At 40.8% G+C, this 12,415-nt stretch overlaps 2 protein-coding genes across 4 annotated transcripts; one reads left to right on the forward strand and one right to left on the reverse strand.

Moving 5' to 3' along the window:
• The first annotated feature begins 5,029 nt into the window (after window positions 1-5,029).
• Window positions 5,030-8,458, forward strand: LOC147611977 (cyclin-D4-1-like). 3 transcript variants are annotated; one of them, XM_086783825.1, is made up of 6 exons: window positions 5,030-5,663; window positions 5,747-5,833; window positions 5,964-6,062; window positions 6,203-6,401; window positions 6,537-6,670; window positions 7,602-8,458. In XM_086783825.1, exons 1-6 carry the CDS (start codon window positions 5,295-5,297, stop codon window positions 7,839-7,841), a joined length of 1,128 nt encoding a protein of 375 aa, XP_086639951.1. In that variant the 5' UTR covers window positions 5,030-5,294; the 3' UTR covers window positions 7,842-8,458. The 3 variants fall into 3 exon arrangements, with proteins under 3 accessions (XP_086639951.1, XP_086639954.1, XP_086639955.1); XM_086783828.1 differs by lacking the exon at window positions 6,537-6,670; XM_086783829.1 differs by lacking the exon at window positions 7,602-8,458 and having other exon boundaries at window positions 6,526-6,662.
• A 1,098-nt stretch (window positions 8,459-9,556) lies between these two features.
• LOC147611978 (protein neprosin-like) lies at window positions 9,557-11,134 on the reverse strand. The gene is made up of 5 exons (XM_086784157.1): window positions 11,056-11,134; window positions 10,832-10,962; window positions 10,493-10,576; window positions 10,360-10,443; window positions 9,557-10,084 (listed from the first exon to the last, which is right to left on the reverse strand). Exons 1-5 carry the CDS (start codon window positions 11,132-11,134, stop codon window positions 9,941-9,943), a joined length of 522 nt encoding a protein of 173 aa, XP_086640283.1. The 3' UTR covers window positions 9,557-9,940.
• Between the last annotated feature and the right edge of the window lie 1,281 nt (window positions 11,135-12,415).

Raw genomic sequence — 12,415 nt, forward strand, 5'->3', positions numbered from 1 at the left:
GGTGGGTTTGGGGCTGGTCAGAAGACACCACATACTTCTTCTCCTGGTGCTAGTTTGCTTGGAGATCAAGACTACAACCATTATTTTGTCTTTGGTTCTTAAATCACATGCCATAAATATTGTTTATATTGGGTTCACTATGGAAGTGCTTGGCTCTTTGAGAACTGAATATGAATGGTTTGTACTACTAAGGCTTCCCAAATGGATGGGAAACCTTTAACTATCCCCACATCCACCAAAGGAGATCCTGCATATGCTGAAGTTTGCATGAAGAAGAAGATCTCAATTGATCCAGTTGTAATCACAAGTGTGGTTTTTTAGATAGTGTAACTTCGAAATATGAATAATGTCAACTTCAGCTTAGCTAGTTTGCCTTCAGTGTTGAACCAAATGTAAATGAGAACTTTCTTTCTTTCTCCCATCATCACAAAGTTTCACTTGTATAGTTATCATTGAATGTCAAAGGAAGTTACTTTCAGATTGAGGAGAGAGAATTGTGTTGGTGTGTGTTAAGGGTTGTCTAGTGTGATTCCACTTGAGGTTTACGGTGTAGCTTGGCTAGCTATAGAGGCCTTCCAGTGCCAAGTCTCACAAAGGTTTGGTCTTAAATAATGTAAGCCTATTGCTACACTAGTAGATTTGATGTATCACTTTATCAGGATATTGGGAGCCTCATTTATCTATATAATACAAGGCTGGAAATTCAATTTGGTGTCTCCCAGTTGAGCATGTTTATGTACAGTCCTAGAAGTAAGCATTGGCAAGCGAGTATTCGGATGCTTATAGGGCACTGAGTCCCTTGGGCTATTCTATGCTTATCAGGGGGGTGATATTCAGATGCATGCTTTCAGTGACTCCAATTGGGCTGGATGTTATGGCATATGAGTGTCCACTAGTGGATTTTATTTTCAGCTTGGTAACTCACGTGTATCATGGCTAAGCAAGAAGTAGCCAACAATGGCCCTTCGAGCTTGAAGTTGAGTGCAGTGGAGCTTTTACAGTGACTATGGAGTGTGTATGGCTCAGATGCCTTTTTGCATATCTTGGTGTTGATAATCCCCTACCTCCATCTTCACTGCTGATAGTAGCCACAGTGAATTAGCCATTGCAAGAGGATCCCAACGTTTTATGCTCACACAAATCACATTGAGGTGCATTATCATTATGTCAGGGAGAGGCTTATTGCATGAGCGATTAGTTTGGCTTATGTATCTACATACGACAATGTGGTAGATATATTCACGAAGGCTCTCTCATGAGAGAAGTTTGAAGCTTTTCGCAAAGCTTTGGGCTTATTGCCATTTTGGGGATTGATTGGTAGTAATGTGTGGACATAAACTAATAATGGGCTGAGACACTTTTCCCCTCCTTATGAGGTTTTTTCCCTCGAGCATGTACTCTCTTATGAGTGTGTGTAAGTGAACTTATCATTTCACTCCACTCGTGCTTTACTCATTCTCATCAATCTACTTTGAGTGTTTTGCTTCTCTCTATCTCTCCTTGCTTTCTACATCTATGTGTGTTTTTTTACCTTCATCTCCACTCCAACAATGTGTGTATACCTTTGAACAGTATGAGGATCTAAGCTATGACTATGATCAGCATATAAGATATTATTATAAGAAAGTCATAAATTTTTTTATGTGGTCTTTAATTTTGAGTTTCAAACGACATTTTAATGATTAGTTGTTAAAAAATAATGTTGTTAAGAATTAGAAAGTTCTCAAAGGTTAATTATAGTACAAGGATGGGTGATAGTTAAGGCATGTTTATTGATTAATTATAGTTTTCAAAGGTGAATTATAGTACAAGTATGGGTGATAAATTAAGGCATGGTAACCTTATAAATGGGACTTCCTCCTAGGTGTGCGTGCATGCGCATGTGCATGTGTGTGTGTGTGTGTGAGAGAGAGAGAGAGAGAGAGAGAGAGAGAGAGAGAGAGAGAGAGAGAGAGAGAGAGAGAGAGAGAGAGAGAGAGTTGGCAAATATACACAAATATCTTACCTTTTCTTAAGGAGTAAATGCTTTCCTCTATAGTGAGAAATTCAAAAACCGTATCATTTATTATGAGCATTGTTACATGTTTATTAATGATGATAATTGAGACAAGAGAAGTACATGACATGATACTTATACATCGTACATTTTTCCAAGTGGTACCATGTAAAGGAGCTGAATGTAATTTGCTTCTACCCATCATATTATGAATCTAACTCATGGCTACATTTTTCAAAATTTTGGTGTGTATGTGCATATGATATGTGTACATAATGTTCTTGGAAGAAAAACCCACCTTAAAAATATATGTTTGAGTTTTTCTCTTTAAAGTGAATCTAGCACTATTGCTCTTCATCTTGTAAAGCATCTTTCACCCCAGTGTAAGGTATTTTAGCTCTTATTGGTATACTAGTGGTATACTTTATTCTAGCCAAAAGATTCTTTGTGCCTTTATTCTATATGAATATAACTACCGTGCACATTTGTTCATATAAAACATGATTAAAATGTTTAAAATGATGTAAGACAAATACTTTACTTAAGAAATTAGAAAAATAAAATCATTAAATCAAGGTCCATGAGCTCAATAGAATATATAATGATCATGAGTAGTGGAAAGGTAATGTACACACAAATTTACATAATCATTGCGAGCAAATACATGCAAGTTAGAGAAATGGGTAAATGGACTCACATGCTATTACTAGAAGCACTCTTAATGACTTCTTTGAAATGTAAAATAAAACCTTTTTGGTCGAGTAGTCATAAAAGTGAACCCTAAAGCATGAATTTTTGATCAATGCATCTAGTCGGCATTTGAGTACATGCATTGAAAAACTTTCTCAAAGGAGGACAAAACCACATCATTACGTATTATATACAATAATTTATCTTTAGGGGATTAGGAAAAGGAGGACTTATATCTTGAGAAACATATAGAGTTGAAGGCGCCTTAGTGGAAACAATAATGCCTTTCTTTGTCAATTGGCTTGGTCCGAATGAAGGTGGCAATTAGTACCATTTTGTAAGGGAGGAAAACTTGGGGTCACCTTCATTTATGTACACGCATTGGCAACTTTTTTCATAAAGTTTTTATCCACTTTCATAGAAGTCATCTAAGGAAGCTAGTTATTTGGAAGATCATAGTTATATGTCCTTTTAAAGAGAACCACTTTTACAAGTTATACTATAGTAAGCTCGTTGTTAAAGAAAAGTTGATATTATAGTTGACTTGGTTGAAAATGTTATGATGTTTGTGAACTTCCTTTAAGTGGCGTGTTGGCTTACTTATTGGCATGTTTATTACGTGTGCGTACACATGTCTATGTGGTCGATTTATAAACATTCCTACACGGTTGGACCTATAGAGGTATAAGCATTTTCAAAAAATGTAGAACCTTTTGATGTGATTCTAGACAAGTTATATGCCAAACATAAGCCTTCTTTTAGTAGATGTGTCTCACCTAGGATGCCAAATCATGGAGGTATTGATAGTCTAACTTTAACTATCTATACATTGTACATGTTCTTGACATTTGCTTTGTTTCTTACCATAATTGTGCAGTGGACTCTCTCTCTCTCTCTCTCTCTCTCTCTCTCTCTCTCTCTCTCTATTTGCTCCTCAAATGGCTATTTTTAATGATGAAGTCTTCATTGTAGAGTTTCATTTTTGCATGGTTTCCATGCTTGTAGAGACTATCATGGTTTCTATGATAGGGTCTCCATGATAGTCTCTATAAGCATTTTACTCACAAGATATGCAAATTATTGAGTAGGAGATGCAAATCTAGTTACTTCCATGACAACTACTTGTTCAAGAGGAGTATGTTCCCCATTTTCTGTAAGGATAAGACTAAAGGTTGTTAAATTGTTTTCAATGGAAGTTCTTAAGTTCAATCAGTCGCTTTATTTTACCAATTTAAAGTCTATGCTATGATGGTCATATCCACTATTCAAAGTGAAGCATATAAGGGGGGCTTCACGAAGGGGTAGTGGTCACTTGTCCAAAAGGAGATTTTGGGTTGGTTCGTGAGTCATCTCGAGGATCAACTTTACACAAGGTGCACCGATTGGATATTGGACTCTTTAAGCAGAAGCTAGAGGATGCCATCTTTCTTGTGAGATGGATGAATAAAACGTCCAAAAAGCTTGTCACCTGTATTGCTAAGATGATGCAACGACTAGCTTGATGTGGCGTAACCGTAACCTATTTAAGCGATACTAATGTGTGAAGTGAGGTGCGTGGGGAGTTAGACGCGAGTTGGACATGAGGGGTGAATTGGAAATTGCGAAGCCATCCAAAGTACTTAAAAAAAGAGAAATGTAAGAGTGCAATTTAGGTAGATTCAAACCCACTACCTCACAAGAAGGGAAGTAAAAGTGAGATTGTGAAGCCATCCAAAGTACTTTTTAAAAAAAAATGTAAAAGAGTGCAATTTAGGTAGATTCAAACCCACTACCTCACAATTTAGGTAGATTCAAACCCACTACCTCACAAGAAGGGAAGTAAAAGTGAGACCATTGGGCTATAGCTCAGCGGGTGAGCCCACCGGAAAGTATATGAAAGGGTTTAGAGGACTTTGGAGATGGCGGGAAAATGAAACTTGAGTATGTGAGAGAGGGGTTGGTAGTTTTAAAAATGTGCTAAAATATCCCGCGCGGGGGGAGTATGTGATGACGTGGAGAGCCATTTTTGGAGGCAAATTAGGGGGTGCCGGCCAGAACTGGGGCCAAAATTGGCTGGCTGCTCGCTAAATTCGGAGGAACGGCCAGCCTGCCTAGGCCTTTGATAAAACTAGAGGATATCCCTAAAGATAACGTTCTCCGAGGGCAGGACTTGACGAGTGCTGTTTTTTTTCTCTCTCTCTCTCTCTCTCACACACACACACACACATCACGCTCTCTCTCTATCTACCGACTCTCTCTCACTCTCACTCAACCACATCACACACTCTCTGTCTCTCTCTCTCTCTCTCTCTCACACACACACACACATAACATTACCCATCCTACACCTACAGTACACTTCCAACTTCCAACAGAAATTTGCCCACATTTTTGTTTTCGTTGTTTATACCTTAAGCTTTCGTTTTATATACTGAGTATCCAAAGACAATATGTCTATGTAGTAGGGTATACAAAGCACACATCCCCACCATCACCACCACCCACACCTTCGCCACTACCATCACCAGCACTACCACTGTAGCAGAAAGTATGTCTTTGCAGAGAGCTTTTCATCCCCTCATGCCATAGCAATAATGCGGAGAATCATGTGCCTTCTTGGGTGGCTTGGATGAAGTGGCAGCGGCAGCCACTGTGGCGAGGTTTTATAATGGCACCCCCAACAGAGATCAATGTAGTTGTTGATGATAGCCTGCTTTGCACAGAGGATGTATGTGGGTGCTTGTCTGATGATGATGGGGTGGAGAGAGAGCATCTGAGCAAGAAATGTGAAGAAGATGATGATGATGAAGAAGGCTATGGACAAGAAAGTGCTTTTATGCAGGAAGAGAGCGTTCCATTAGAGCTCCAGTCTGCACTGTGCTCTCTCTTTGGTAGAGAGAAATCCCACATGCCGCAGTCCGATTTATTACTCAAGATACAGACCAGTAAAGGGATTGATTTAAGGTCGAGGCAGAGAGCTATACGTTGGCTCTTTAAGGTAATCCAGCTTAAGCCCTAACTAGACCTTAATCCTCTTGAGATTTAAGGTTTAATGCACGAGGTTATGTTTGATACAAACAGGCACGGGCTTTATTCAAATTTTCCCCCCTCACAGCCGCCCTGTCTGTAAACTACCTTGATCGGTTCTTGTCCTTCCATCAACTTCCGGTATGTACACTCAATCTTCACCTAATCATATCACTCAGGCATCTTAATCTTCAATTAAGCATCTTAATCAACTCTTCAACCCTTTAATCACATGCAAGGCCTCTTGATGGGATCATCTCTTATCGTGTAGACTGGTAAAGCATGGATGCTGCAACTCCTGTCCGTAGCATGCCTTTCTCTGGCAGCCAAAATGGAAGAGATAGAGGTGCCTGTGTTGTCGGACCTTCAGGTATTCTCATTTAGCATGATTATTTATCTTAAGTAAGCATTGATCTCCACATCGGGTTGATTTAGTGGCAATTGTGATCTTGATTAGTCTCTGTTAAGGTTCATTAATCACCAACTAATCATGTTAAGTACATTAATCAGGTTGGAGCCAATTATGTATTTGAGCCTCGCACCATCCGAAGGATGGAGCTGCTGGTTTTAAGTACATTGGGCTGGAGGATGAGCTCTGTGACAGCCTTCTCATACACAGATTTCTTCATACGCAGGCTCAATCTGTTAATCAGCATAAAGAGGGTTTTAATCCCAAGGGTTAACGAGTTAATTCTCTCTGCAATTCAAGGTGAGGGCACCAGGCCCTCTGTCATGAATAATGCTCTCTCTCTCTCCCTCTCTCTCTCTCTGTTACTTATTGCACTCCTCCCCTCTTGTTTAATGCACTTGCCGAAGTGTGATGTTGCCATTAGTGCGCCTGCAGAGTTAAGGTTTCTCCTGTACCGCCCTTCCTCCATAGCTGCTGCTGCTTTACTTTGTGCACTGCAGGAGACGCTCCCTCTACAATTTTCTGATAAGAAGAGAGCTTTGCTATGTGCAATACCCCCACAATCACAAGTAAGCTTATTTAATATCATCATCTCTCCTATACATTAATGATGTGTAACCCTACTTATCTACGATAATAACTTTTCTTTAATGATCCTATTTAAGCTAATGTCTACCTTTCATACATAACGGTACTCAAGCTACGCTCTCATCAACCTAAAAACACACACCCCCACACCCACACCCATTCTTTTAAGAAGAGTAATTATTATATTTAGATACCATGGTCCAAACCCTTGATTTCTGCATAGGCAGACTGTTTTTTTCCAAGGAGGGTGCAATTGTGCGTGCCATGCATGTTGTCGTCCGTCGTGTAGCCCCTTGATTTGTGCATAGGCCGACTGCTCACTGTATGGGCTAGTCCTGCTTCCAAAAGCTAATATCTTCTAATGTCCATTGTTCATACACCACCCTACTTAAGCTAAGATATATCAACATAAGCTGATGTGACATAAAGTCTCTTCTTCATTAACATACTCCCACTCAAGTTACCTTTTTTAGTCCCCCTCAAGCTTATGTCTCTTGTGCTTGTATAGATAACTACTTAAGCTAATGTCTTTTGTGCAAGATAAATCTACTTAAGTCAATACCTTTCTGCATGTGTATGACCCTACTTAACTAAGATAACATCAACTAGTGAGTAAGGGTACACATCATCAACCTAGCCAAAATAGTACCATCTTATAAAGTGGTGATGAGTAAGGGCTTCCATGATGGAAACATGTGATTAATCCCCTTCTTTCTTATTATACATGGTGTATGTCTTACAAAGAAAAAGAGAATATCAAAGTTAAGCTTATATCATCCTAGTTAAGCTAATGTCTTTTATGCATGTATTATCCTACTTAAGCTAATGTCTCATGTGCCTATGATACCTACTTCCTCTCTTTCAACTTTGACACTAATTAGTTTATTTCCTCTTTTGAAAATATGATTACAGGGCGAGCTAACCACTTGCTATGCGCTCATATCGAAGCTCTATAGTGCACATTGCATTGCTATCAAAGATGGTCATATATGTGAGAACTCGATACCCCAAAGTCCTATGGGAGTCCTTGATGCTTCATTTAGTAGTAATAGCATCAACAATAGTATCAAGTGCCACAGTAGCCCACCTATCTCTTCACCTTCTCCTATCTCCTCCCCCCCCAAAAAGCGAAAAATGGATGCCCTCTCATAGCCTTTGTATGAAAATGCGTGGTTTTTTTTCCCTCCATTGGCCTTGATTTATTTTTTGTGTATTGTATTGAGTTTTATGCTATTATCGTACAAGAGATATCCTCACATATTTTGGCCTAAAGATACCTCCCCTCCCATTTCAAAAAAGAGAAAAAAATGCACACAAAGAAACTATTGTAACATATAGGGTGAGTCTTGCCACTTGATTTATTTTTTCTACTACTATATGAGAGGATTGATGAGAAAGCTATTTAAGTAAATGTGAGCCCTTTTTTCTTTCGCCCATTGTTATACATTGAATAAACAAGACTTTTGGGTTAACTTACTTTTTTGGATCTTATCTTGCAAATAGAAAGTACACATGATATCACCCACACCCATAAGTGCCATTGCTTGCAAAGGGGAGAATTGAACCCACAACCTTAGGACTCTGGAACTCCATTGGAACCATTGTGCATTGTTGCATTGAGACTTCTTATGTTACTTTTGATTTTTGTGAGTTGTGAAAAGATGAAGCTTCTTGTAAGTTGCGTTGATAGAAGAAATCTTGGGATGAAGATATGCTGTGAAGATAAGTGGAGTGAGGCTTGAGAAATATAAATGAGAATTTGTTGGCAAGTTTTTGTCCAAATTGTTTGTTGGAGTGGCTATTGCAACACGTCACCTAAACATGTCCCCATGTGGTAATAGGCAAGTGTAAACTGGTAGTAGATACAATGTAAAACTTAAGAAGGAATGTAACATTTGAACATAGGAATTTATAATTGAAAAATTTATGCCCTTGTTAAATATGGGAAATTTTCTCACATTAATGAATTAGGTGAGGCAAGGACCTTAGGCTTAGGTTTATCAATATTAGGGTTTGAAACCTTCTAGGCTGGGCGGCGAGTTTTCATTCAATATTGCTGGCAATGGGCGGTCCCAGCCGCTTGGGTGGTGTTCGACGTGCATTCATTCGCGGGAGAACCAAATACTGGGACTTGCAATGTGCTGATCGATTGGTTATTGATTGGTTATTGATCAATTCCCGTAGCAGTCTAGATACCGTGACTTGAACTCGATAACTGCCTTATGCGCCTGCGGGTAAAATAGAGAGAGAGGAAGTCGCATGGCTGTTCTCATGTTTGCAAGAAGAGAGAGAGAGAGAGAGAGAGGGGGGGAGAGTTGGTTGTTTGCCTAGCTTAGGCTTAGCCTTTAGCTAAGTTCTTAATTACTAGTCCCATAACCCATCCTCGGATAGGGAGGAATATCCCATAACCCATCCTACGGACAGGGAGGAATGCCTACCATGGAGGCAAGCCTTCATTTGTAGCCCATCGAGCACTTGTGTTGTTGCAAGCATCATTCATTTAATATGCATGCTCACCAAGGCATCCGCCCAAGAACCCCCAAGAACCCTTAACAAACAATTGCATTAAAAATTTGTTTTTCCTTGTCACTTGCTACTCTACCACCAACATGTGTAAGAGTCAAATGAAACCTCTGTATATATAAGTAGGCCTTTCATTTGTAGTGTATAATAACAATGTCAAAAATGCTAAGAATCCACTCAAGACTTTGTCGTAAACAAGGGGGTTCACACCCTCACCATCCATCACACAAACAATGGAGTGTGCCTACGACAGGCAGCGCTGCTCGTGTAGAGTGTTTTCTCATCACTTGCTTCTCTTTTGCCCACATGCCAAAGAGTCGGGTGAAACCTTTGTATATATATCAATGTCAAGAATGCTCTCAGAATCCACTCGTGATTCTGTCGTAAACAAAGGGGTTTACACCCTCACCATCCATCGTACCAACAATGGAGTGTGCTTACGAAAGGCGGCGACGCTCGTGTAGAGTGGTTTTTCTCATCACTTGCCCCTCTACCGCCCACATGCCTAGGAGTCGGATGAAACCTCTGTATATATAAGTGGGCCCTTCATTTATAGTGTATAATAACAATGTCAAGAATGCTAAGAATCCACTCGTGACTTTGCAAGAATGCTAAGAATCCACTCGTGACTTTGTCGTAAACAAAGGGGTTCAGACCCTCATCATCCATTGCACAAACAATGGAGTGTGCCTACGACAGGCGGTGGCACTCATGTAGAGTGGTTTTTCTCACATGCAAAGTCCAAGCCCTCCATAGTAGAAAGAAGCCCCCCAGTTGGGATCTTGCATGCGTTTGATATCGTAGCAATTGGGATTCTCAGCGAGTGCTTCAATATTGGAAATGGGCTCCAGATTGTTGAAAGAATCCACCACCTTGCAAAACCATGACATACTCAGAACCCATCTCACTAAACATGCTCCCGATGATTCAATTACTCCTACTCTGTACAACCTAGAAGATTAATCAAGAGATGATTCAGAAGATAGACTAATAATAATTGATTCATTATAGAGCATAATTGTAGCCCATTGCACATTATTCTTAAAATTAGATATAAATGATGGAGGAACCCAATTGCCTAATGCGCAAGATTAAGGGACTAATTGAAGATTATTTTCTTAAATGGAGTTTGTTAATGGGTGTTAACCTGCATGCTATGGAAGAAGCTAGCAACCCGGCCACTGCCCATTTGGGTGCCCATGTGGTGCCCATTGGGCCTAGAATTGACCACCTCACTCCACCATGCCCATGTGGTGCCCATTGGGCCTAGAGTTGACCACCTCCCCTCCCCACTCCACCATGCCCGCATGGTCAGACAAGTGAGAAAGGAAAGCGGTCGGCCAATAGCCCAGAATGTGTGAACCCTCGAAGGCCATTCACCCCTTGGGTCCTAATTTGATTCAATCAAAACTAACCCCTAGATTAAACCATTCAAAAGCTACATCAACCTTAATGGCAGAGCTCACATTAAGTAATGTAGCCTATTTGTCAAAATTCAAACAAACAAAACCTACATTAACCTTAACGATTGTGACTTCATTAATTACTTACACAAAACGTACATTAACGTTAGTGCTGGAGGAGGTTACAATGGCTGTTGTTTACCTTTCATATCATGATCTCAATTTGGAACCGACTGCCCCCAAATGAGGAAACACGGGCGCTATGGATGCACCTATGGCAATAATATCACTCGTTTGGACAAAGCTTGAGCACAAGAGGTTGTAGCAGCCGGTACTTTGGTATCCATCTGCCTCATAATTAACCATCAAAACAAGTGATAAGTTGCAACACTGATGTTTAATTATTTCATAATTAATTAGCTTGGGACAGATAATTTTACAGTCCAATATATGACTAATCATGGCTTTCCATCCCCATAAAGCTCTGGACTGACCTGCCCAGACACCCACATGAAACATCTGTGAGAGCTTAGAACGATGTCTCTCTCTCTCAAAACGGCATTTTTTGAGTTTGAAATTAGAAAAGTGAAATAAATGACGCTTAAACTGGCATCCCCAACATGGTGATAGGCTGGCAGTGAATGTGAAAAGAAGAGAACGTGTATTGTGGGAGACGCCTAAAAAAATCTGCCACGTGGAGTGGAGGGTCCATGCCGGGTTAGATATATAGATGTAGACTCTAGACTCTAGAGTGAATATGAATGTGTATTTTTTTAAAAGAATGGAGAACCCCACGTAGAACTTGTTGTGACGACGTGTCGTGGTCAAATTATTTGACACGTGCAGCACGGTTCTAGATCGTGTGAAAGTGACAACGCCAAACAGAAGCCAGATATTTCCGGGTGGGGCCCTATCCCTTCCAGGGCCTCCACGTTGGCGCAGCGTTTTAAGTCCCGACTTCCGTGCAGCTGTGGGTACCGCCAACAGTCCGCCAGCTGCCATTCATCGGGTTTGCACCTGCCAGTCATCCAGATTTGCAGTTGGTTGTCACATTCTGTTCGTCGCGACCCGCATTTAGCCATGAATTTGGGTTCTCCACGTGGCAAGGACTGGGGCTTACCGAGTACTGCAACTGTGGAACAGGCTCTCTTTTTAGGTGTTCTCAATTTTCAAATAATAAATTGCTACAAGGACAAAAGTAACTCTTAAACATTTCAAGTAGCTATTTTTTAAAATACACACACAGATATTTGCCCTATTCGCCTAAGAATCGCCTTGTCCAAACTATACCACCTCAACTTTTTTTTTTGGGGGGGGGGGGGGGGGGGGGGTGGCTTGAAATTTGAAAGTATGAGAGGGAGTCATTCGGTGTGGAGGATGGGGATGGAGAGGAACGTTTGAATGTACGGACACTCTTATTTAGGGTTTCATGTGTTCTCTCCCTCCTCTTACCACTTCTAGTCTGCTTTGGTCACATAGCTGAGAAGCGGGGAGCGTCCCTTGTCTTGATGGCCGCTCGGCTTGATTAGGCTCCTCTGGTACGAAATCGGGTTTTTGTTCGAATCCTTTGCCTCGAGAACCGGCCCTCTGCTAACGAGAGCCACCAACAAGGACCACTCAGACAGTCCTGTCACAACACCGCCCAAGTTAACTCTTAACGAGCCGGACCATCTCCACATGAGGATCATCTGAAATTCCACGTCCCACTACTCTCTCATCATGAAGAAGGAAGGAAGCGCCAGACCTCGGGATTCTTGTTCCCACATGTGGACCACGTGTGGTGGACATGCAAACCGCTTC

This window comes from Cibotium barometz, chromosome 46, assembly GCF_041138505.1.
Source record: "Cibotium barometz isolate CiBa-2024 chromosome 46, ASM4113850v1, whole genome shotgun sequence".
NCBI classification, from domain to species: Eukaryota; Viridiplantae; Streptophyta; class Polypodiopsida; order Cyatheales; family Cibotiaceae; genus Cibotium; species Cibotium barometz.

Excerpts from the sequence above, each read along its gene's own strand:
- LOC147611977 (XM_086783825.1), top strand. The coding sequence starts at position 5,295 with ATGAAGTGGCAGCGGCAGCCACTGTGGCGAGGTTTTATAATGGCACCC. Across the intron at positions 5,664-5,746 it reads CTATACGTTGGCTCTTTAAG|GCACGGGCTTTATTCAAATT; the intron begins GTAATCCAGCTT and ends TGATACAAACAG. Across the intron at positions 6,063-6,202 it reads CTGTGTTGTCGGACCTTCAG|GTTGGAGCCAATTATGTATT; the intron begins GTATTCTCATTT and ends TACATTAATCAG.
- LOC147611978 (XM_086784157.1), bottom strand. The coding sequence starts at position 11,134 with ATGTTTCATGTGGGTGTCTGGGCAGGTCAGTCCAGAGCTTTATGGGGA. Across the intron at positions 10,963-11,055 it reads GATTAGTCATATATTGGACT|ATGGATACCAAAGTACCGGC; the intron begins GTAAAATTATCT and ends ATTATGAGGCAG. Across the intron at positions 10,577-10,831 it reads CAGTCGGTTCCAAATTGAGA|GGTTCACACATTCTGGGCTA; the intron begins TCATGATATGAA and ends ATGGCCTTCGAG.